The 24,419-nt window shown below is 47.9% G+C and overlaps 2 protein-coding genes across 2 annotated transcripts in view; one reads left to right on the forward strand and one right to left on the reverse strand.

The window, feature by feature from the left end:
* Positions 1 to 24,419, forward strand: part of LOC122382417 (suppressor of lurcher protein 1-like) — a 63,480-nt gene that overhangs the window by 585 nt on the left and 38,476 nt on the right. The window lies entirely within an intron of this gene.
* Positions 273 to 19,976, reverse strand: LOC122382419 (sodium-coupled monocarboxylate transporter 1-like). The gene is made up of 12 exons (XM_043367700.1): positions 19,605 to 19,976; positions 13,961 to 14,172; positions 13,522 to 13,669; positions 12,939 to 13,113; positions 12,265 to 12,443; positions 11,777 to 11,893; positions 5,345 to 5,474; positions 3,541 to 3,748; positions 2,982 to 3,136; positions 1,642 to 1,835; positions 898 to 998; positions 273 to 733 (listed from the first exon to the last, which is right to left on the reverse strand). The coding sequence occupies exons 2-12, from the start codon at positions 14,160 to 14,162 to the stop codon at positions 573 to 575; spliced, it is 1,770 nt and encodes a 589-aa protein (XP_043223635.1). The 5' UTR covers positions 14,163 to 14,172; positions 19,605 to 19,976; the 3' UTR covers positions 273 to 572.

Below are 24,419 nucleotides of genomic sequence, written 5' to 3' on the forward strand. Positions count from 1 at the left end.
GGGGCAGAAGGGGCAGCTTGCCCCCTCCAACTCTGGGACCGTGGGGGCGGTGCCCCCACAACTTTGAGACGGAATACCACACTTTTTTGCAATGTTTTCTTTTTATGTGGAAAAGCCAAGAGATGAAATATAAGTGGCCTAAAACCGGTGAGAAAACTAGATTTGGGGGTACCCTTGGTTGATCTCTTTATGGTGTACCCCCCCCCCCGCCATCTGAAAGTAGTTCCCGCGCCTCTGGTAAGTGAGTCGGATATCGACATAATACAAGATAATCGAGTATTTTTATATTTATTGGTGCGTGAAGCACGAGTCACCTAGTTACAAATGTTAGATTAAAACATTACAATCATTATCCATTCGTACACTTATAAAAGATAAAATATCAAAAAGCGACTGATCCGACCCAAGTCGATCAGCGAGCGGCGCAGCTCGGTCCCTCGCAGGACGCCCGAGCGATCCCAGCAGACGCCGCTGCCACCTGTGTGACGCTGAGCGCGGCACCTGCAGGGCAGCCGGCTCACTGACTGAGCCGGGATGTCCACGCTCTGCAAAACTGCGCGATAATACAGCCCTCAGTCCGCCGCCGTCTGCTTGTAGGTGGACATGGTGAAGATGGGGTTATCGGCGGCGTACTTGGCGTCCGAGGAGTCTCTTCGGCAGCAGTTGACCCAGTTGAGCAGTTTGTACGCCAGCGGGTTCACCAGACTCTTGTTCACCTCCCGGTCGTTGCAGCCTGCAAACAGCGCCAATTCACCACTCTGGTCAGGCCTGCTGACGTTTAGCTTTGTCATACTGATGAGATAAACATTGAACAGGTTCTCTAATGCGTACATACAGTTGAACACATTTGCGAACGCATGACATTCTCAGAGCCCAGAGGTTATTTTGTTTACGGACCTGTGAGAAGGCTGACGATGGACCCGATGATGACGCACAGTAGGCAGCCGAGCATGTTGTAGAGCTGGTACGAAATGCCGTACACGTACTGGTCGATCCAGCTGAAAACAGAGGGCGATAAGTCACAGGACTGGCCAGCACCGGGCGACAATACTTTGATAAGCTTCTGTAATGACCTGACCGAAAGGATGACCTGTCAGGCCATCCTTTCGTTTTACACATACGACTTCGTCCGTAACTGGGTTTGTGCCTGTGGATGATTGTGAAATAAACTAAACGAAACTAAGTTTCTTCCCTCAGTATGAAGCTATGATTAAATTCCTGGTGGGTTTGTATGATTACCTACCTATTTTATTGCTCATTAATTTATCAGAGATGACACCTCTGACCAAGCGACACCAAGACACAGAAAACGGATAAGCACATGTGATAAAGCTCCTGGCGGGAGTGTGACATTGAATATTGAACGGTGCCATGACCTGTCCCGTTTTGGCTAGACGATGGCCGTCGTCCCATCCTCCCCTCACCTATCCTCTCGGGCAGGCTCGTGGGTGCCAGGGTGGTCAAGGTCAGGTCAGGTCATCCCGCCCTCCCCTCACCTATCCTCCTCGGGCTGTCCCATGGGTGCCAGGGTAGTAAAGGTCACGGGTCAGGTCATCCAGTCCTTCCCTCACCTATCCTCCCCAGCCTGCAGTGGGTGCCGGTATCGTCAAGGTCAGGTCAGGTCACCACATCCTCCCTCACCTATCCTCCTCGGGCAGGCCGGTGGGTACCGGTGTGGTCAGCTCGGTCGGCAGTGGCGTGCTCAGTGACAGGGCCGTCACGTTACAGCCGGCAGTCGAGGTCGGCAGGGGGGCAGGTCGCTTCCCGGAGCCGTACGCGCCGAACACTGCCCACATGCTGAGGGCGCTGGCCGACAGCATGCCGACGACGGCGCCCTGCCGACACAGACGGTCACCGGTCAGCGGGCATCTCAGCGCGATTTTATTCAGAAAAGGGGAAGAATTAGTCTTACTATTGACATATTTGGAAGTTTTTAACCCTAGAACGCCTAGGGGGGGGTTGTATCAACCCCCCCCCCCCCTGAGGTTTTTTCGAAGTGCACGCTAAACGGCTTGTCGTAGCGGGCTGAAATTTTCAATACCCTCTGGGGCAACCTTTGCGCATCTTTTGCCGAAAAAAATTGATCGGGTCATGTCAGGTCACGGAGTTATGACGTCATAAAGGGAACAACCTCCGGCCAGATTTACGCTAAATTGGAGATTGCTTCACATTGGTATAAATGCCGACTGACCTGACACACTGATGGATTGTTTTAGAACCATAACTGGCTGATTTGACATTGGCACAATGTCCGTTGACCTTTTCAAGGTTACTAAAGGTCAAGGTCAGGTCAGTGACCTCGGTTGACCTGTAATGACTTCTTGCACTTGTATGCCTTTTCGGGGTATTTTGATGCCCTGAATTCGAATTTGCTATCCATTTCAGGCATCGTCGGTTGTTTCTTGTAGTTCATTTTGGGTCAGGGTCAGGTCAATGACGTCACACGCCTGACGTGACCCAATGCACAAATGACCTTGCAGACTTCCGATGCTCCCAACGCATCATTTTTAGAGTTATGACATCGAAATACGCACCAAACGATAGAGAATTGATCAAGGATCACGATAGTGAAGGTTTCAAGTCGATATCTCTTACCGTTTTGCCGCAATCGGCGCGGAAATCTGAAAAAGTTAGATTTTTCCGAAAATTTGACCTTTGACCGGTCATAAGTAGGTCAAATGTTGACCTAGGACCAAAAAATATACCACCAATCGCGAGATCTCGTTGAGAGCAATCCGTTGGTTTTTCCGCTAAGCTCTACGACCTTCCGTTTCGAAACGCCAGGGGGGGGGGTCGTAACAACCCCCCCCCCCCCCCTGGTCGTTCGTGTTATGAGAAATGGCCTGGTCGTGCGAGGGTTAAAACAACTTTATGCGTATCTGAAGGGCTTGCAAATTATGTTCAGAAACTTTGGTGAGCGAGATATAGCCATACAAAATGGAAGAATAAATGTCATAGGTGTGGTGACATGACAGATGCACCTTGCCGTTGGCGAAGGGTATGAATAATCCCAGCGAGAACACTCCGAGAACGGGTCCGCTGAGGGCGCCATTGATGGCCAGCGAGGCCTGTAGCACACCGCCGAACTTGCTGACCAGGAACGCCAGGCCCACGGCCATGACTCCATACAGCAGACCTGGGGACACAGATGGACAGAGGTGGGCGTTAGGAGACTAGGGAGAACACCGAACAGTGGGGCAGGGTGAGTGCCAGGTCTGGTGCGGCAGAGCTGTGTGCACAACGGGACAGGGATGAGCACCATCATCCCGTATCTTTATTATGTTTACGTACGTGTGTGTCACTGGGTTGTCGTACCTAGATGTTTCATTGCGTCAGTCATGCAGACGCTGTTTGAATTTATTGCCTATGCATGAAAAAGCTGCGCCAGTGATAGTGACTAAGCAGTTCAATCAGCAATCAGCATCTGCAATGATCAATCATGTTCAAAACAACAAAAGCTGATGCACAAATCATGAATTTAAACGAGAAGGTCAAAGTCTCTCGAAGAGTAATAAACACCATGGAACTGAAATCGCTTACTGATAATGCGAGTCACCCATGACTTGGCGACTTCTGTCATGTTCTGGAACATCGCTATGTTGCTGATGAAGTCCTGCCACGTGATTGCAGCCAGTGAGTTGAGTCCTGACGAAATGGTGCTGAGAGCTCCCGACATGATGCAGGCCACAAACAGTCCCGGTAGGCCGGTGAGGTAGGACATCTGGTCCAACACGAAATACGGCACCAGCTGCAAACGAGAACAAAACACATTATCATGTATCGGAACGGAGTTTCTGTCAGCGCAATAAGTGGCGGATGTCAGCACTTCAGGCGGTCAATGATGACTTTTAAATGTCTCAAATGACATCAATTATGTCGCTATCTCTCAGTGAGCACATGAAATGTGCCTATTCCGGGGGTCAATGGGTACAAATTCGTTTTGATTATCAACAATAATCCGGCATAATGTGATATGGACTTTGGAGTTTAATGAGTTAACCCGCGCATGACTGGGAGGGGGGGCTCTACAGAGCCCCCCTCATGTTTTTCAGCGATATCTTCTAAACCGTTTGACGGATCAACACGAAACTTGCGGTACCCTCAAAGGCATCAATTTGACACCTTGTGTTAAAATTTCAACTTTCTAGCTACCATAGTTTAGCCGGAAATGACGTCAGAGTGACGTCATGTCGGCCGATTTTCATGCTAAATACTGAAATACGGCAAACGCTCTCAAGAGCTTAGTTTTAAGGCTAGATCCATTTTATTTGCATGGGTGGACTACAAATACACGTAGCTATCGAACTGCTATCTCGAATTTTCGAAATTTTGAAAATTTTGAAAAATATACATTTACAATTACAAAAATATATTTTTTGATTTTTTTCAAAAAGTTTTTGACTTTTCTTAAAAACCGGCATATATGTGATAGAACACACACTGATGAACTACATTTGCAAGTTTTAGCCCAATATCTTCAAAAATAGCCAAGTTATTCGCACTATTGTCAAAATTTTACAATTTTCTGTTTTTTTCAAATCCATTTTTCAGTACGTTTTTGACGTCGTACAGCAACATAAATGGCACCATCGTGTTTCTGAGCTCAAACTGCATCTGATAGGCACCTTTTTTTGTTGAAAAATTTCATTTTCAAAATTTGACCTGTTCTGACCTGAAAGTGACCTGACCTCCGGTAAATTCAGCTGACAATGACCTCAAATGACACAGACGACACTATTTTCGAAATCTTCGAGTAAAATGGACCATAAAACATGCGTCACGTGACCGATACATGATATACAACTTTCGTGACCTAGGATGACCTGGCCTTGACCTTAAAAATTCGAAGTAAAAGTTCGGTACCCTCAGGGTATCTAAGGCATCCGTCAAGGAGTGCGTAAACCAAAAATGAGCCTGATCGGACCGGCGGTCCGGCGGTCAGAGCCTAAATTGTGAACTAACAAAAATGTCGATAATTTTTTCTTTGACCTGACCTGTGACGTCATCGGTGACCTCGAGGTCAATGAAAATAGGTTTCGCTCGACAGTTTTTCCAGGGCTATCAGACGCCGCTTGAATTTTGACGATCGGCCCAGTAGTTTCGGAGATAGGAGGGGGGGGGGCTCTGGAGAGCCCCCCCCCCCAGTCACTCGCGTTATGGAAAATACCCCAGTCATGCGCGGGTTAATCCTTAAAAAGGAATGTGCTGTCCTTAGGTGTCCCATCAGGCCGGCTGGTCGGTGGGCCGGTGGCCATTTCTTACCCATCTGATTTCTCAGGTGGCATTTTTCATTCTTACTGGTCAAGTGCCCATTGTCCATCTTCTTTAATCTGCTCATTCTCACCTGGTCCTTTTTCTCGACGAGTCCGACCTTGAGCGGGTCACAGTCGGCGTACGTGGCGAAGATGGCCAGCCCGGTGAGACAGGCTAGCGTAGTGTACAGCACCGTGGCCGGCGCGTTCAGCAGGCAGGCGCTGTGGGAGGGAAGGAGGGAGGTAGTCAGGGGAAGGAGGCCCAATTTTGGGCCGAATAACGCAAAATTGGGTAGAGCTTAGCAAACGGTGGTTTCTGGGACAAAAATGACCGCTGAACCCGAATCTGACCGGTGCGCACCTGTAACGAATGTTGCACCACTTCCAGAGCACGTGCAACTGCGTGGTTCATCTTTTTTTTAGAATGGTACCTTTTTAATGAATTTCAGTGTAACGTCGTTGATATTTGAGATATTGTTTTGATATTTTCTCCGTGTGCTTAAAACACATGACGTAATTGAAAGCTGAAGTTATGCAATGTTCGGGCAGCCGGTGACGTCACCGTGACGTCATTTACCTATAAATGAGTTGAAAAAGTCGTCTTGTCCTTAAAGCATTTAACTTTATTCCCGTCGTATGCAAATCAGAGAAGGGAAAATAATCAAACATGATCTATGAACATTTCTGAGTTGGATCATGCTAAAATCGTTTTTGCAGAGGTACATGTGAGTCACGTTAAGAATGTGACAGTCCAAGTCACCACCTGACAGATTTGGTCAAACTGGATGAAGTAGTACAGCAGATTGATAAATCACGTGAAACAGGGTATTTTTATATCATTTTTACCGTGTTCTGGCGCTGCGACGGCATTTAAATCAAAATGCTGTTGGCGTTGCATTGACTAAATATCGTTCCTTTGGTCTTATTTATAGTTCAAATTGTATAATTTTTTAATTATTTCATGGAAATATCCATTCCTATGAATAACGGAAAGTCAGCGTGGGTTCAGCCTGAGTCGTTACGCGCGTTTAACAAGCGATAAAAAATGATCCAGAATTGTGCTTGTCATGAAGACTGGGAAAGAAAATAAACAGCTGTTGTTTATCAAAAAGGGCAAAAATCACCTTTTATAAGAAAGTGAAATATCTTGGATATTTGAGGACAACAATCTAAGATCGAAGCGAGACCACACGATAGACGATGCAGGTACAAAACAGTACCTACAAAAATGATCTGACAACCGAATGCCTCCTCGTAAACCTGTTTTGTGTGAAGTGCATTTTCTTGGGACTATATTGCAAGTGAAAATTCATTTGTACCAAAGGAGCATGGATTCATGATGGCCCTATAAAGTTGAAGCTTGGTGACACCTTCAACATGCATGCGGCTCGACACTATCAGATGTTCTTGGAACACACATGGAATCGTTTTAGACAAAGCTGCAGATTGATGATGACGGGCACGACGAGCTGAATATGGAGCTCTCCCAACTCGCCCGTCTGAGTCCAAAAGAGATTGAATAGTACCTGCATGCGGCTGCTGGAGAAGGGAGGGCCGGAGCTGGCAGTACGGGCCAAGGAGCTGGCAGGCCGGGAGTATGGACGCCTGACGCGACTCCCTCCGGACGATCCCGCTCGGAAGCTCATTGATAAGACACCGCCACCTAGACTGCAGTACAGAGCCCACCTTCATTGGATGCGGAAGAAACAGGAAGCCCAGGAGGTGGAAGTACCGGCGCCGTCGCCGCAAGATGAGGACGTTGCTGGCCTCCAGCATCGACCCTGTTTCCGACGAGTGGGGAAGTGGGTGTGCGAGGAAGCTGGACTGGGTGGAGTGCCCGTAGCCCCACTAACACTGCACCAGGGAGAACCGCCATGGAAGCAGTGCAACACCAACGTCGACTTCGGCTTGAAGCTTCCGAAAGCTACCAAGAACCCACCAGAATTACGGAAGGCTGCAACCCTGGAGGCCCTGGCCGCTTACCCAAATCCAGACCTCACAATCTGGTCTGCTGGCTCTGCCCTAGACGGTACCAAGAAAGGCGGTGGAGGAGCCCTCCTCTGCACCGTGAGAGGCGCAAGATCGAATGTACCGTACCGGCAGAACTCGTATGAAGTAGCATGCAGGCGGAGCTGGCGGCGATGGCGGAGGCGTTAAAATGTTTCCTGGGACTGCCGAAGCCATCCATCGCTGCCATTCGGTCTGTCCTGCTCTGCTCGGACTCCCTGTCCGGCCTCCAACTGCTCAGCCGAGGCCCGGCAGCGCAGGAATCGGCCCTGACACAGGGCATCTGGGCTCTCTTGCAATCTGCCGCGGCCGGGGCAGAGCTATCGGCGAAGAGGACACAGTGACAGTGCGGACAGTGACAAGAGGACAGTGCGGCGAAGAGGACACGGTCGCGCACCTGCTATGCGAGTGCCCGGCCGCACAAGAACGCGAACACGGCTCTGGGGGCCGCTCCCCACCCTCTAGGATGTGCTCTCGGGGCCGGCTAAATACGTCACGGAGTTCCTCGACCGAGTGGGGTGGACCACGCCACCTGTGGACCAGCCCCGGTCTGCCGCGCCCTAGGGCACGGCCGGCAGTGCGCGGAAGAAGAAGAAGGGAGAGCAGGCTGACGCATCGGAACAGGCGCATCTATCCGAGTCCTGCGGTCGAGAACGACCAGTCGCTCTGCTCCGTCGACCTGGCCGACGACTTCACGTACCGGCTGGTTGGCGGCTGGTTCACGTACCGGCTGGGACGCGTCCGCTGGATGGACGAGGCAGAAGTCCTGGGCGAAGGCCACCGCCCAGGGTGCACAGTCACCGTGCCGGCGGCCGGCAGCCGAACGCCTCCTGATAGTAGCCGTGCTACATTATGTGTGTTCGCCTGTGCGTGTGTGTGTATATTTATACCAGAAGAGATAAATACAACCAACCAGAATCAAATTCTCTCCGTTTAGTTGTTACGTGTTCTTCAATGCTCGGGTGTGGCGTCTAAAAACATGAATAACCACAAGACATTAATTAGAACTTGGGACATAACACATGTGAAACCCTCTGTGACGAAATTTTCGCCCACCTTATTAGGTACAGTCCACAGTAGAAGCAGAAGTAATGTGGGGTTTCAGTTATGGGTATGTTCTGCTTCTGAAGCTTAGGAACGATTAACCAGACTACAATGAAACTTTGAATGTAGCTTATATGTATCGTCACCCTTGCAGCTGCAACTTTAGCTATTGACATCTTCTTTTCGATCACTCCGCATTAAACAATCGCCAGTCAAAGCCAACCGTTGAGATTGGTAAAACCCTACATTACTTTTGCGGTGGGCTGTACGTATGCCAACGTAATGAACTAAAACTACGCCTGTTAAGCACACATCTAATTCTAAAATCTCACAAGCATACTGCATGCCTTACGAATGCTTTGCGGCGCCAATACATATATAAACGACTTCTATACCTACCTTTGAATTTTGTCATATGACGTCCTGAAAACGTCATCAGCAGTTTTTTCAGCTATAGCTTTTGATCAAACCACATAAGAACAATGAAAGCATTTTCCATGCGATTTTCTTGATAATCCAAAGCAATTGGTAAACTACATGACCATTTCCAGTAAGGTCATAACCTTCACTAGCGTGATTATCGACCTGAGCTCATGAACTGCGGTAAAATGTAATCTTAACCAATCGAAGCCAATTTGCATACTAGTCGATGCGTCTCGGTGAGAGAATCACAACGATGGTAAAATGGACGACATGGAAGCATTGTATCAAAAGTTATTGCACAAAAACTATTTGGGGTAAAAACGCACACTCCGCGGATTTCGCCCCCTGTCGGCCAAAATGGTACCTCCATCCAGACGATTTTTACTTTTTGAACGGGGAGATATTTTCTGAGCATGCTCAATGCATTTAAAACCCGCCAATGAGCGTATCCCGTGAATAAAGTTAAATGTTTTGTTGTCACACCTCATTTTCCCGTCAGTTTACGAATAAATGACGTCACAGTGACGTCATAGATTGTCTGCGATATCCGTTAACTAGGATTTTCATTTATGCAATGAATTTTGGCTATAATATTAAAGTGTTAGAGGACAACACAACTACACGACTAATTTTATTTTTAAATATATAAAAAGGATACCATTCTTCAAAAAAGAAGAACCACACAGTTGCACGTGCTCTGGAAGTGGTGCAACATTCGTTACAGGTGCGCACCGGTCAGATTCGGATTCAGCGGTCATTTTTGTCCCAGAAACCACCCTTTGCTAAGCTCTACCCAATTTTGCGTTATTCGGCCCAAAATTGGGCCTCCTTCCCCTGACTAAGGTGGAGGTGGGGGTCAGCAGGCAGGCACTGGCGGAGGCAGGAGGGGAGATGTTCGTTCAGCAGAGAGACACTGGCGGAGGCGAGAGGGGGACATTCGGGAGTCAGTGCATTTGTCGTAGGAAAAGAGACGGTCACCAGACAGCACTGTCTAAGGGAGCGGGTGTGTTCAGCAGACTAACACGCACTGTCGGAGGGCGGGGACGTTCAACGGACAGGGCCACAGGCACACCGCACACACATCCAAGAGATACCTACATCTCTTGGTGCAGGATGGCCTTGGGTGCAAGGTGAAAACGTGGCATCGAATTTCGGAATGATATCACGCACAGTTCGACTGCGGGCATGTGTCAAAGGGTAGCTACGCAGGTAATGCCAAAAGCACCAAGTGCACAGTGCACGCGGACAGTGCACCCTGGCTGAACTCTAAACACCATACCTAATCATTAATCATAGGCTGACTCTACATATGGTTGGTGTCAGTAATGAGGGTCCCGGCCTTCAGGCTCACTAAATCATAACGTGACGGGCCAGTTACTCATTTCCACCTATGATTGATGTTTAACACTCTCATCGATGCGCTTGTGAATGTATTCACAGCAGATATCAAATAAACCGTCACTAATCTACCGCGTGTTCGGCACTTTGGCTGGGAATATACGCGTATCATGGCTGCGTGCATCTAGCATTGGACGCATTAGTTTGACGGATTGCTGTATAATGTATATAAGAAGTGCTGTGCCATTGCTACATACCTACGGGTCTTACGGGGGTCTTCCACGAACCACTGGATGGCCTGCGGTATACGGAATTAATGCCGGCTGCTGCAGGCCGAAGGGTCGTGTGACTCGAGGTCAGATAATGGCCAGCAAGTCAACTGGCTGGATGTGCCATAGGTGAGCCACTCCAGCGTCCTCGTGTGCTAGAAAGGTGTCTATAAAAAGTGCAACTAGTGCCGTTTACCCTATAAATTAGCTGACCCGATAGAGCACCTTAAAGATTTTCATAGTCAGCCTGAAATTCATCTCGTCTTTATAACTTTTTCGAAGTTAGACATTTTTGTATTTAGGGCTTTTGCTTTATTGTGCACATGTAAGTTATCCATTCCTTCAGCTTTGTCACTTTGATCTACATAAATCTGGCGTCTTGGTGGAATGAGCCACTGAACCATCGTTGTTATGGTGTCAGTTATTTTGCCATTGCTTCTGATAAACCCATAGCTTAGGCCAGCCGGCGCGGCGGTGAGTTTCGGCTGCGGCCTGCACCGGTGCCGTGCCGCCGTGCCGACACGACCCTGCCCCGTGTGCCGGCCGCACCTGACCCAGATCCAGCTCTGCACCTTCCACCACCGTCGGACCAGACCGGACGGGAATGCCTGCCCCTGCGACCGCTGCCGGTCATAACAAACCGGTCTTCGCAGTTTCTGAATACTACCAGGCTTCTCAGGCAGACGCTAAGCTTAGCAAGGAAACCGGACAATTAAAGACCCTGATTCTCACCGGGGACGGCTTTTATTCGGAATTCCAAGAAAATATTAACATTAGCATATTTAAATATGATCATTAGGTATGTGCCAGCTCTATACCCAAAAACTGTTTATTTCTGTTATCAATAAACTGTTAGTCTGTTGAGATGTGATTAAAAACCAGTTTCTAGCATCTCAAAAGAGCATTACCGCCGACAGATAAGGGCGCACGCCGGGAACCGGTTGTCGGTTTACCTCCGTCTGCGGTTGGGGGACCCGACCGGCACGGGTCAACCAAGGAGACGTCGGATAGCAGGCCGGATGGACAGGCGGGACACTGTACAGTGCAATTATCGTGCATCTTGATAGCTTTATTCAATAAATTCATGTGGTTTTGGAAACATAAGCTGCTCGGTGGATCATTGTTTTTTTTTTTAAGTCGAGGTCATTCTCGAAGTCAAATTTCTTTAAGAATGCCGTTTCATTATATTTGTCCGATAATCGGGTACCGATAATAACCGATAATCAATCGATGAGATTTTAGATGATATTGCAGGAAACTGGACATCCCTTGTGTCCTTTATTTATTTCACCAAAACTAAATTACCTAAAAAAGAACTAAAACTAACAAAATTGGAACTACATTGTATAACCAATAAAACAAAATTGATTGATAACCAAATGATAATCAAGCAATTGTTCACCGGCCGTGTTGAGCAGACGGTTACGGTTGTGCCATACTCACATGCGCGCCGCCTTCAGGGTGGGCAGGCTGATGTAGCGCTGGATGGACGTCTGGTTCACCCCGAACACGGTCGTCCACAGGAACAGCGTGCCGAAGAACAGGCTCCAGAAGTTGTGCCTGCCGACGAAACACGCGATCCGGATCGTGTGACAAGTCTGACGATTCACTGTCATGCATGATTGGCTTCGTTTAAAGCGAAAAAAGATCATTGTAGCGTCTTCAGCTGGATATATCTGTTGCTTATCGCGTGCCTAAGGCTTTACTGTAAATTGATGGTCAGTTGCGTAATTAAATAAAAAAATGCTTACTTCATAGATCGCAGTCCCTTTTTCGTTACATCTGATCACATCACAAATCGTTAATAACACAACATTTACACAATTTACTTGGTGGTGTTTTATTTATCGCAATTTGAAAGAGACAACCAACATTTACGGAGACGGCCTTTTATATGATTTGTGACGATGCGATGTAAGATTTATGCTCACCTTTGCCACGGATTCAAGGTGAAGTCGAAGAATGTCATTCTTTGATGTTCGGCGTTAATTGTAAATATGTTTGTGAAGCCCCCGACGTTGATGGCTCCCTGGACAATCATGGCGATCATTCCGGCGGCCATGATGGCTGCTTGGAGGACGTCGGCCCACACCACCGCCTTTAGACCGCCCTGGAGGACCGTGGACAAACGTCAGCAGGCCAGCTTCCATCAGAACTCTGTGTAGGACCGTGAGGCATAAGTCACTTGGTCAGAACGAAGTGGAGGACTGTGGGATATACGTCAGGAGCTTCCGACAGAGAATTCCAACATAATGTTTGTTGTGGGGTGTATGTATATCCGGTATGGGCAGAAGACATGTTAAAAGGAAATTTGCAGTTCTTTCTAACCAGTTACGTCGAGCGTTGAAGCTTGCCGATTACGGACCATGGGACGATCAGATGGTGACAGTACTCACGAAAACGGTGTACAGGGCCTTACTTACTAAGGCGGTGTAGAGGGTTCCGCAGGCAGTTGTGTACAGGAAATGGTGTTCAATGTACTCACGGAGGAGGTGTAGAGGGTTCTACTCTCCAAGTTGGTGTTTCAGGCTGTACTCACGAAGGCGGTGTAGAGGGAGAGATGTTCACTGCACAGGAAGGTCGTGTTCACGGCTTATTTACTCACGAAGGCGGTGTAGAGTGTGCCGACGGCCGCCGAGCCGACGATGGCGATCCACAGCGGCAGGCCGGTGACGAAACTGAGCGCCAGGCTGGGCGCGTACAGCGCGATGGCCATGTACAGCGAGGTGCGCACCAGGTACACCAGCACACACAGCGTCCGCAGCAGACGGTTGTCGAACCTGCGGCGCAGCGGCACGACTCAGGGGCGAGTGGAGACTGGAGACTGTTGGAACGACTAGGTACGTACGTCATAAATATGACTTTGGAATATCTTTGTCAGAAATGTAAATTAAAATTTTTAACTGAGCATAGGTATACCTGTTTGAAACCAGCTCTCAGAAGCATTAGATGTGAGCCTTGATTTTCCTTATTAAACCATAGAAAACATATAAAAATGGCTAGCACGATGATGTCTGAGGTGCGGCGTTGTTTGTGAAAGCGTTTGACTTTCAGCGCCGGACAGTGCTGTTGAACTGATGCGTGACGCGACTCTGCGTTTTAGCCTCTCGCCAATGCTGGTTTGGTGGGACTGCAGAGTCATAGAACCCGTCGCGGTGTGCGACAAGTGCTCGGTTTAGCTGACTCACCGATAGTGGAGGTACTCGTACACAGAGGTGACCCCGCACCGGTAGAAGATGGGCAGGAACAGGTAGGCGACGGCCGGCAGGATGACGAAGAAGGCCGTGTTGCAGATCCAGTACTGCACGCCGTTCATGTACATCTCAGCCGGCGACCCTGCAGAGTGACAGGGTAGCTCAGCTATGCCTTTTGAGAATTCTACGGGTAGGTCGCGTTTATATGTAGTGCGACGACGTGTGTGCGCAATGCAATGCAAATTGCAATTCAATGACCAGCTCCACTTCACTTGTTTCTTTTTCGATCTGATCTAAAAGCAAGTGTAAAGGCAGGTACAAATGTAAAATGCATACTGACAATAGTCTGAAAACTGCAGTATACGACCGTTTCATAGGGTTTATTCTATGCATACCATTCTTCACATCATTTGCAAGTCCTTCCTTTGCTCACCGAGGATGAGGATGGCCGATAGGAAGCTGACCATGATGGAGACGGCCACGGGCAGCACGGACATGCTGCGGCCGCCCAACAGCAGGTCCTCGTTTGTCTGTTTGCCGCGCACCGCATGGTAGACGCCGATCAGCAGCGAGAGCAGCAGCGTGGCGCCGAACACGCAGTAGTCGACCAGCCCGAACGTCGGCCGAACGCCCATCGTGGCGCACCTGCGGCGGAAACATGGCGCTGCAGCTCAGGTATCGCGCTGCAGCTTTACTACATAGGTGTTGCATGATTGTATAGGTGTCATTCAGTTGTAAATGAGGGGTTACGTTGGGTGGGGTTAAACGAAGGCAATGGGAGCAACGGCGTGGAGTGTGGACAGAGCGTTGGCTAAGCCATCGCGCCAGCGATGCATCGCTGACACTCATGTGTTGGGAACTCGATAAAAGTAGCCCAACGAGACATGATCCGATTTAGTTGAACATTTTGGCATATAACAATAGTAAAGATGTGCTGTGCCAGGCTTTTCTCAAAATGGACCACAACTGACTTTTGATCACATTTTGTTGTGCAAATTTCGGGTCCCTGACCTTTGCTGACCTCACTAGGACACTCGGTGGGAAATGACGCCAAAAAGTTTTGTCTCGCATGTCTATCTCAAGGGCTTTGTCGCGTAAATACGGGTGTCAGGTCGATTCGATTCGAGACGTCCCGAATGTCTCGAAATTGTAGGTAAATATCTACATAAATAACGGATAGGTATATTATGTTTCATAGCACGTCTCACAATTAAAATAAACCGTCTGCCATGGTACAGGATTGCTGAATACAGCATTGCTTTGAAGTGAGTAGGTGGCTCGGTAACCCAAGGACGGCATCAGCCGTCCTGTTTAACAGTTGCATGTGCATTCAGGTGGCGTACACGACCGTTGCGAAATCCTGCCGATTACTTCACATGCATCTCTGCAAGGACACATATATCAGTGTCGAAAGTAGATAGCGTCCTGACGTGCTATCCGGCCTACAGTTGCCAATGCAGAAACAGGTGAGTAGTGCCCAGCACCTGCCACCCGTGCTGCATCCTCTCCCGCTTTGAGAGGGGATTGTCTGTAAGCTGCGGGACGGCTTTGTAACTTGCATCTTTATTCATTACCCTGATAGTATAAGCTCTCATCTAACCCGTGCCCCGCTGGGGTCTGCCGAGCAACGCGCCCTGCTGGGGGGGGGGGCAATTTAGCCCCCCCCCCTAAGATCTCGAGAACCACGCAACATGGCGACAAGCGGCAAACGGTGTTGGATATCCCCAACAGGGAACTAGGTACCTTGTGACCCAATTTTATTGACCTAGGTCAAACCGATGACGTCACAGGTCAGGTCAAATGTCGAATTTTCACCGTTTACAGGCATTTCAAGAAATGCGTTGTAAAATCGAGTAAAATGCATTTCATTGAAAATCATCGATGGGGAAATGTTCGTCAAACACATATTTTGCTATTTGAGGTCACTGATACCAGGTCAGGTCACAGAGGTCAGGTCACTGAGGGTCACAATATGAAAATACCATGTGATGCATGTTTTATGGTCCATTTTATATGCCAAATACGATTATGTTGGTCAGGCAGCCTTTGGGGTCAGTTTAGATTATGTTCCGATGAAGGCTAGGTCAAGGTCAGGTTAAGGTCAGGTCAAATTAGGTCAAATTTCAAAGTTGATATTTTTGCATAAAATGGGTATCAATTCGATGCAGCTCGTCATGGGGAGTTCAATGGTGGTTTTTGTTTTGCGCTACGTGGTCTAGAATTGCTAAAAATTGAGCTAAAAATATGACGTCATTAATTTTGAACAGTTTTTTTCCGCTATAACTTGGCCATAAAAGGAGGTATCGATTTTAAATTTGGTATGTATATAGAAGAGCGCAGGGACTATCACATATAGGTATTCCGTTTTTTTAAATTCGGAATTTTTTTGGGATTTTTTGCGTTTTTCAAAAAAAAATCCTTTTTGGAATTTTTGGGGGTCAAAATCCCAAAATTTTGAAAATCCGAGACAGCAGTTTTGTAGCGCTGTCTTTTGTCTACATGACCATACAAATAACTCTGAAATTGCTTAGTAACTGTAGCTTTTGTGAGCGTTTGAAGATTTCATGTCTTTTGCTCATTTTTGCTCGAATATGACCTCAGCTTGACCTCAATAACTCCTGACCTAAGGTGACCTAAGACTTGAAATTTTGTGTGAAGGTGTCGAATTGATGCCCGGGAAGGTACTGAAAATATGGCGGCGCTGCGCGCCGCCGCCGTTTTCTTGCTATTCAGGAAAAAGCCACAGGGGGGGGGGGAGGGGCAAATTGGCCCCTCCCCCCCAGCGGAGCGAGGGTTATGATACACCTCTGTATTTTTTGTTAATAATTGACGATTTGTGTGTTCATTTTTTGTTTTTTCTCACAGACACTGACAATACAATGGCAAAGTCACTATTCCACAATTTTCACAGAAAATGCTGTCATTAGGCATGCCTACCTACATGCATCTAAGAACCTGCTGCGTGCTACACAGAGAAGATCTTTGCAGCTACCATTCATGATGCGTAAACCTGTCCATTGTTTTACGTTGAGAGATTTGCATCGAATATGAAGAGACATAGGTATTGCGATAGCATAGCAACGATGTTCCGGATTAGGATTGCAACTAATGGCAATTCATCGCTATGCAAGGATAGGTAATGAGGGAAATTTCGACTAATGTGGCATTGTGTCGAGCCTTGGTACGGCCAACCTGAGCCCTCCTGCTTCTCGTGCCGTTTGCCTCGACAGCTGACGCTCTTACTTGTAAGCACGAAAGATGAAAGCCCATCAATTGTATTTCGCCATAGCTCTTCTACCACATGCTCGATCGATATGAAAATCGACGACAAATAGATCTGATTTTATGATGGGTGCATATATCATATTGCCATGCAAAGGCATCAAATGATAAGTTACTGGCCAGCGGCGCTTGGAGAATTGTTTGTATTTCTCGAGCGCCGGTCGAAGCGCCGGTGCAGCTGCACAGAGCTGTGGAGGCGCCGTCGGCCTTCACAGACCGGTCGCTGACGAGGTCATGCTGTTGTGCACACGCCTACCGTGCACTGCACCGTTCGTGACTGATGTACCACGCGGTGCACGCGAACCAGTTGTGACCGTGTCACGAGCCAGGTCGGCGTGATTCCGCGCGGCGGGCGACGGAACGGCTCGGGACGGACCCGGTGTACATATGCAGTCAGCTGGTATCCAGGAGCGGTTGGACTGTTATAATCAACCACTAACGTATTATCAGAAAAGGGTTTCACTCGAGGGCTTAAGAGCACATTTACATATGTATGTACACATGCATGTAAGCAATATGCAATATGCATACATCAGGCATGTATGCGCTATTGTATACGTTCTTCGCAGTCGCCAGGGTCACAGCATGCGTCTCTCCGTCCTGCCCACGTCAGGCCGCGGGACGGCAGCTGGCTCCCGCGGCACGAACAGTTTAGTCGCCGGCTCACCTTTGGCTCACCAATCACCATACAACAAATCTGACTGATCTCTAGCTCACAGTGACACGCAACCCCGGCCCACAGAGCAGAACAGGATCATCTCTTGCTCTAAATAAGGTAGTTAGCGCACGGTGAGACGAAAATGTCACAACTCTGGTTTGCAAGGTAAAAGAACATCCACATTTCTTAGGCCTAGGACCAGTTATGTATATTATGCCCACGGGCAGAAGGCATTTTAACTGGTGTCCGCGAACTGCATAATTCGCTGTCGTGACTCTCCTTCAATGGCCGCTTTGCATGCGATGCAGTGCGGAGCTGCATGACATGCTCTGCCCATTGTCATGCCTGATGTGAGCGTGATGCATCTGGTGAGACATCATACATGCTAATATTAGTGGCAGCGTGCTTTGAATTTCCGCTTGTTACGAACGGAGAAGTAAAACAATTGAAGAAAGAAAAGTTTTTGATCTGTGACGACAAACGAACGGTGATACAGATTTGTTCCTTTGTGCAATCTTTTCGTCGCCGCGAAGTGATGTTGTTGGCTTTTACTGTTGCGATTTGTTAGCTCTTTTACCTTGTCAATGATGGGTGGAAGCTTCGCTCTGCTTGCGCTAGCTGACTGATCAATAATCGACTTCTGTCCTTAATTTTGTCCAGACCAGCGGGTGTCATTGAAGAACGATGGGAACCGCACAGTTTGCTACAGCCTACATATTTTAATATCTAGCTTATTTCTCAGTTGTCTTTAATCGCTGCTGTTCATCATGACTCATGAGCTTTGACTAGATCCTTTATGTTTGCACCACAATCTCTTGCATTTTTATGAGGCCTTTTACACGCTTCTCAAGTTCCTACCTATATCGTCGGCTTATCTAATGCTTAAATCTATTAAGCATTTGAAATTTGCAGATTTATTTAACTATAGTACATTGCTGGGCTACATGGCACCACATATTTTTTTCAACGCTGTTTGGTCGGGATCTGATCGCAGTCGCACTGTTTCTGGTAGAGTTCCAAGTCTGCGTTGAGGATGGGATGAACTATCTGTAATAGGGCGACGTTCGAGTCATGGGTATAGGGTTAGGGAGCTGCGGAGCCGTCGTGCCTCCGGAAGGGAGCAACAAAAACGCTCAGCGAGCCTGGCCATGTACAGGTCTCGCGGGTTTTAGCGGTAGGTTTTGCACCTAGAAAATTTAGTGTACTTCAGGCTATATCTTCGTCGTCTTATGCTTTTAAGTGTTGAAGATGCGATCGACTTGTTGGGTAACAAGCCGGCCATGATCGTGTAAAATGGCTTCATCGTAGATCGATTAGTTTCTGAGATATAACCGGAAATGTAAAAGTGCAAAACCTACCGCTTAATCTCGCGAGACCTGTACATAGTCCTGTCAGCGAAGGTCATTTGTTTTCATTCATCCTCTTTAGGGTAAACGAGTGCGCTGATTTGATCTTGTCATGCTGACGTCCCGTGGCGGCGACATTGTTTGGTGCTACAATGAGTGGTTCATTATGGAGTGCTCACAACTCATATGGTGTATGTCCCTTCGTTTAAGCGTTTTAGCCATATGGGGACAAATAATAAAGGCATGAAATGCTAGTGTTTTATGCTCCGTTGCATTCAGGACACACTTAGACGGTAGAATGTAGCTCCACCGTAACCATTGACGGTGCATGTCATTGGTGAAAGCGATTGATACTTGATGGCATTTCTCATCGTAACTCATTTCAGGTGTACTGCTTTCTCACAATCGAAACAAGCGGGCAGCCAAGCACTTGTCACTCACGTCTACGTTAGCCTAGAAAGCCAGAACCATTGGTTAGCCTCGTCCAATCACGTAGGTGAGGCGTGCCCTAATTCTGTCACTGCGAAAAGCGACCACTGTGCGTACTTCGTGCGTACCTGTCTATTGATCTGTGTGTATCTGTCGGCGTGTTTTGACGCCCTTCTGTCGGCCTTCGAGTCTGGCCTGCCTCGCCCGGGCCCGGGGCGCTACTCGTGTGGAGAATGTGAGAACCGGTTAGAGGGGCCCGGGCACGGTGCACGCGCCTGAGAACTCGTGCCGTTCCTCTCCGCAGGCACTCCTCGACCCTGTGCGTTGCGCAACGGGCACTCGCTCACGTGGCTTTCACTGACCTGCCCTTCTGTCGTTCGCTGCTCGGTAGCGGTCACTTGTCGGTCTTGTAGGGTCGTCGGTGCGTCGATTATGCCGTTATCGACCGGTCCACTCGTAAAATCAGCCCCTGATCTCTGACGCGCCTGGGTCGGACGGTATCACTGACCGTTGCACGCACGTCACTCTCTGTTCTGCGGCCCGGTGAGCGGCGGGCTGCGCGGAGCGAGCGGTGTCGACGCGGCACCAGCACACCTCAGACTGCCTCGCTGCCGCCGCCGCTGCCGCTCGTGCACCTTCGAAACCGGCTCCGACGGTCCTAAAGCGACGCCGACGGCGCTGCGACTGTGTCGAGGCGACCGAACCGAGCCGCTATAGAAACCCGACTGCCCACCGCCCGGTCATGGCCACTGGTCAGAAAACGCTGCCGGCTGGCTCTCACGTCGTTACAAACGAAACCATGACTGGCATGGTCAGCGGCGTATTTACGTGTGTAGCTTTGTCCTTACGTGATGCATGTCTCTTTCATGCTTGTCACTGAAAGCTTTGTACATACGTTGGGGTGAGCGCGCACAAGTCGCATTAACTTACCGAACGGGCGGATGACCGCCCATTAAACACTGCGCTAGCGTAAGTAGACCAAACGATTTTCATCGAATTCATATTGTAAGGAAATCATGATAACTTGAATACTTACGGATGTAGAGTCAATCTTTAGGTCACAAGAGGTCATCCGAGGTCAATTACAAACGATATGGCCATTTATCCAGGGCGTATTCTAAGGTATTTTCACTGGGTCGGCAGTAACAATCAGAGGTGGCATTTCGCATTTGATAGGGGCGGCACACCGATCTTTGATGGCCAAAAAAGTGCATTCGATAGCTTTTTATAACTCTTTCTGAATACCTAGTGATCTCAAATTCAACCTAAGTTCAACGGTATTACGTTCATTTTACCTGGATAGTATTTCTCTCGTCATGAAGCGCGGCAAATGAACTATGTATATTTAACCTTAAAATTGAAAATTTGACCTGAGGTCAAGTTCATGACCTGACCGGGGAAAGAAATGTTGCACACCAGTTGATCCGTATCGTCAAGCTAGAAATATTCAATGTGTTTTACGGCTCTAGACTAGAACAGTGGTCGGGAGTTGCTCCGGACTTGATGTTGGCATTCCACTGCTTTGCCCTTAAGTGGCAATTTTTGTGAGGCGTATTTTGAAAGGCTTATGTACAGGGCATACGCGTCGCCAGGGATTTTGGGTTGGGGGGCGAAATCAATTTTTGCGATAAATCTTGCCTCTCTCCAGTCGTTACTCACTAGTTTTATATAGGTATCATTCGACGCGCCATGGTGCGAGGAATGCGATGGTGGCAAAGCTTATCTTCTGGCTGTGACATGTAGACATTTTTGACGGATTTTTCTTTGACAAAACAATAAAGGATTGAAAAAATGTTTGACAAAAAAAAACGACCGGTTGAATAAGTGCACATGGTGGGTGCGATGGCCGACCCACTCAGAGGGGCCCCTGTGCAGACGCTGAGAATCCTCATGCAGAGTAAGTTGAAAACACTCATCAATCGGCTCACCTTAAATTAAACCTTCATTCACGAAGCAGAGTTTCAACGTGAAATGCATAGGGGTTATGAGTTATGACAGCCATCGATTGAAGCATAAGTAGACATTCGGTGGAGAGTGATTGTCTTAACCCGCGCGGGGCTGGGGGGGGGTAAATTTTACCCCCCTCGCGAATTTTTGCAATATCTCAAAAACGGCGGCGCGCAGCGCCGCCAAACTTTCAGTACCTTTTTTTACATCAATGTGACACGTTCTCTGAAAATTTGAGCGAAATCCGTCGGAAAATTTTTGAGAAATTGACGTTTAAGTAACGTCATGTTCGCCATTTTCGCCTCAAAAACGGCAAAATTTCAAACGCCGCTAACATCTTCATTTTTAAAGGAATCAAGACGTAACAAAAAAGGTTATACGTAATTCTACTTTGTCTATCAAATGGCTATCTCGGTTTTTTGAAACTTTTGGATTTTGGCCCAAAATTTTAAAAAAAAAACTGACTTTTCTCGGAAAATAATTATAAAATCCAAAATTTTGAGTGTATAAAAAAACCGGAATATATGTCAGAGAAGTGGTCTATGTGCACCTACATACCAATTTTTAGAAGAATCGGTTAAAAAATGTGGGATTTATTCAAAATTTTATGACGTCACGACACACAAATTTTTGAAAAGTGATTTTTTTGGAAGTTCTAGACCTCGTACGGAAACAAAAATAGCACCATTCGATTTGCCGTGAAAAACTGCATCAGATAGACACCTTGTTATGCCTTAACAGCCAACTTCAAAATTTGACCTCACTTGACCTGACCTTGACCTGACCTCGACCTGAAATTCATCCAGAGGTGGTCCATATCACTTATTGAGTGTGCCTATTGAATTCTATGAGTAAAATGACTCATAAAACATGTGTCGCACATGCCCTTTTCTATATTTTGTTTTTGGTGACCTGACCTGACCTGACCTGACCTTGACCTTGACCTCTGAATGACATTGTATGCAACGAATATTGTCTTGGTAGCCTAAGAACACGTTTTGGGCAATCAGTCTCAGTCCATGACTCCATTCTTCGGCAACTACGGTGCAAGGCCGATACTGTAGAGACTTGCAATTTGTACCCTTGACCTGACCTTGACCTTGACCTCATACTTTAAATTAAGTACATGTTTTTAGTTGTTCGTGATGAAATCTTTCGATTGGCGTTTGAATTTTCCAAATCGGACCATTAGTTCGGGAGATAACAGGGGGGGGGGGTAAAATTTACCCCCCCCCCCAGCCCCGCGCGTTCGGCTGGAGACCCCAGCCCCGCGCGGGTTAAGTGTGAATCGGAAGTTGTTCATCTTTGCTCCAGTGAGAAGGAACACTTTGTTCACACTTTCCCGTTTTCGTGTGTAAGGAAGCGCTGCAAAAGGCAAACAAATACGGAACCACAAATTTCACACGGCATGGCGGCAATGGATCGCTATTCGCTTATGAACCTCAGACTCAGGCTTTGGAACCTCAGACTGCATTGTGGGCCACTCAGTGTCAGCGTAAGCTCTCAGAAGCCTGCTTGAGATCCCGGAGATCAGCGTGGGTCACCCCAAACATTTATGTGGGGCTTAGGCTTTCCGAGCGTAAGGTGGGACCCTCAAGCTAGTGTTAGCGGCGGGGGCCAGGAGACCAAGATACCTATAAGAAACCAGGAGACCAGGGTGAGCCCTCAGATAACAGTGTGAACCCTTAGGGTCTGTTTCGAATCCTAAGGACCCCACGCGGAGACATAAAAAACGTGAGTTGAGACCCTCAGGGGCACACGTGAGTCCTGACTCCTCAGATGCCGGCTTGGGGTCAGCAAGATCTGTCGCCTCAATAGCTCGCCTCAGCTATCAAAGGTCAGGTAAGGCTCTCAGAAATTTTCAAAGGCATCCTCCGAGATCCATGTGACCTTTTAGAGGTCACATTGGCATCTGATGTCTTTTAAAGGTCTTAGAGGTCAGAGGCCGGTTTTTGGGCCCTCTGGAACTTGCGTGGGATCCCCTTTTAGAGCTCATTGGAGTTCCTGTGTGAGAAGCTCATGAGCCCTGCGGCACTTGGACGGGACTTGAACCTGCCGCAGACATTTGACCAGAGTTAGGAAAGACCCCGAACCATGACCCCGAAGATTTCGCGTCACGCTTTGAACAAAAATTTTGCGTCAGCACTTACACAACTAGTGAAAATCAGCTGCAAAATGTAACAAAAAACAAAAACAAAACAAAAACAAATAGGAACATGGATTGAACCAAAGCATTGAAATTTGCGAGTCTGGATTCGAAGTCTTGGCGATTTTGGCGACTCTGACTCCCTCTTTCGGTAGAACCGCAGGCTGCGACCGAGTCCGACCTCAGAGCAATTCTCAGAGCAATATCAATTACCCCCCATTTTTCCGACCCCAAAATCTCATCGGATCTGTAGGTATTGATCCCAGGAGGTGTCCGGTCGGAGGTTGGGGGGGGGGGGGGGGAGGGGGCAAGCTGCTCCGCTTGTCCACCGTGGCGACGCTAATGGTACAGGGTAACGACTTTAACGTTAATCGGACAAAAAGACATTACATATGCGGAGATAACGTAGACTCTGACTTGCCTGACAGTTGTTGGATCGGTACTTCTTAAATGCCGATGAACAACGGTACATGACTAGTAGCTGGCACCGTACAAATCAAAGTCACTGTGAGATGGCAGCACTTGTACCGGTTTCGTCCACCAGATAGCAGCACAAGGAGCTCAACTTCATACTAACAACTAGTGGTGTCAATTTCAGAAAACGTACCTATGTCCAAAGTCCGTCCAATGTCCAATGCTTACGTCGATTGTCCGTCCAAAAATGTCCAAGCCAGCCATTCGTCCAAAGATGTCCGACACCTACGCAATAGTTTACACTCAACACTGAAGGCCGCCCCACACTGGAACTCGCATGCGGGTTGCGAGTTTGCGGGTTTTGAGTTTGCGGGCATAATACTAATTCATAGAGTGATTAGACCGTTCCTTTATAGTAATGTTATGAATGCAATGAAGCCGGTGCACCTTCAGAAAATCACATATATAATCACATAATCACATAATCACATAAATATAGTCGCAATACCAGCGCAACGAACCAAAATTCGACTCCAACGAAAAACCCGCAAGCCTCGCAGAGCTCGCAGACCTCGCAGCGAGGAAAATCGAAAGTTGACTCAAAATCAACTTTTGGAATTCGATGCAAGGTCGCTCGCAAGCTAAAAACATGCGGACTAGCTCGTTAGAT

Source organism: Amphibalanus amphitrite, unplaced genomic scaffold, assembly GCF_019059575.1.
Source record: "Amphibalanus amphitrite isolate SeventyFive unplaced genomic scaffold, NRLGWU_Aamphi_draft 000139F_arrow, whole genome shotgun sequence".
NCBI classification, from domain to species: Eukaryota; Metazoa; Arthropoda; class Thecostraca; order Balanomorpha; family Balanidae; genus Amphibalanus; species Amphibalanus amphitrite.

What these genes read in the sequence shown, in the direction of transcription:
- LOC122382419 (XM_043367700.1), bottom strand. Translation starts at nt 14,162, where the DNA reads ATGGGCGTTCGGCCGACGTTCGGGCTGGTCGACTACTGCGTGTTCGGC. An exon ending in ATGGGTGACTCGCATTATCA is followed by an intron (nt 3,137 to 3,540) that starts GTAAGCGATTTC and finishes CTGTGTCCCCAG; the next exon opens with GTCTGCTGTATGGAGTCATG. An exon ending in TACCCTTCGCCAACGGCAAG is followed by an intron (nt 1,836 to 2,981) that starts GTGCATCTGTCA and finishes CTGTGTCGGCAG; the next exon opens with GGCGCCGTCGTCGGCATGCT.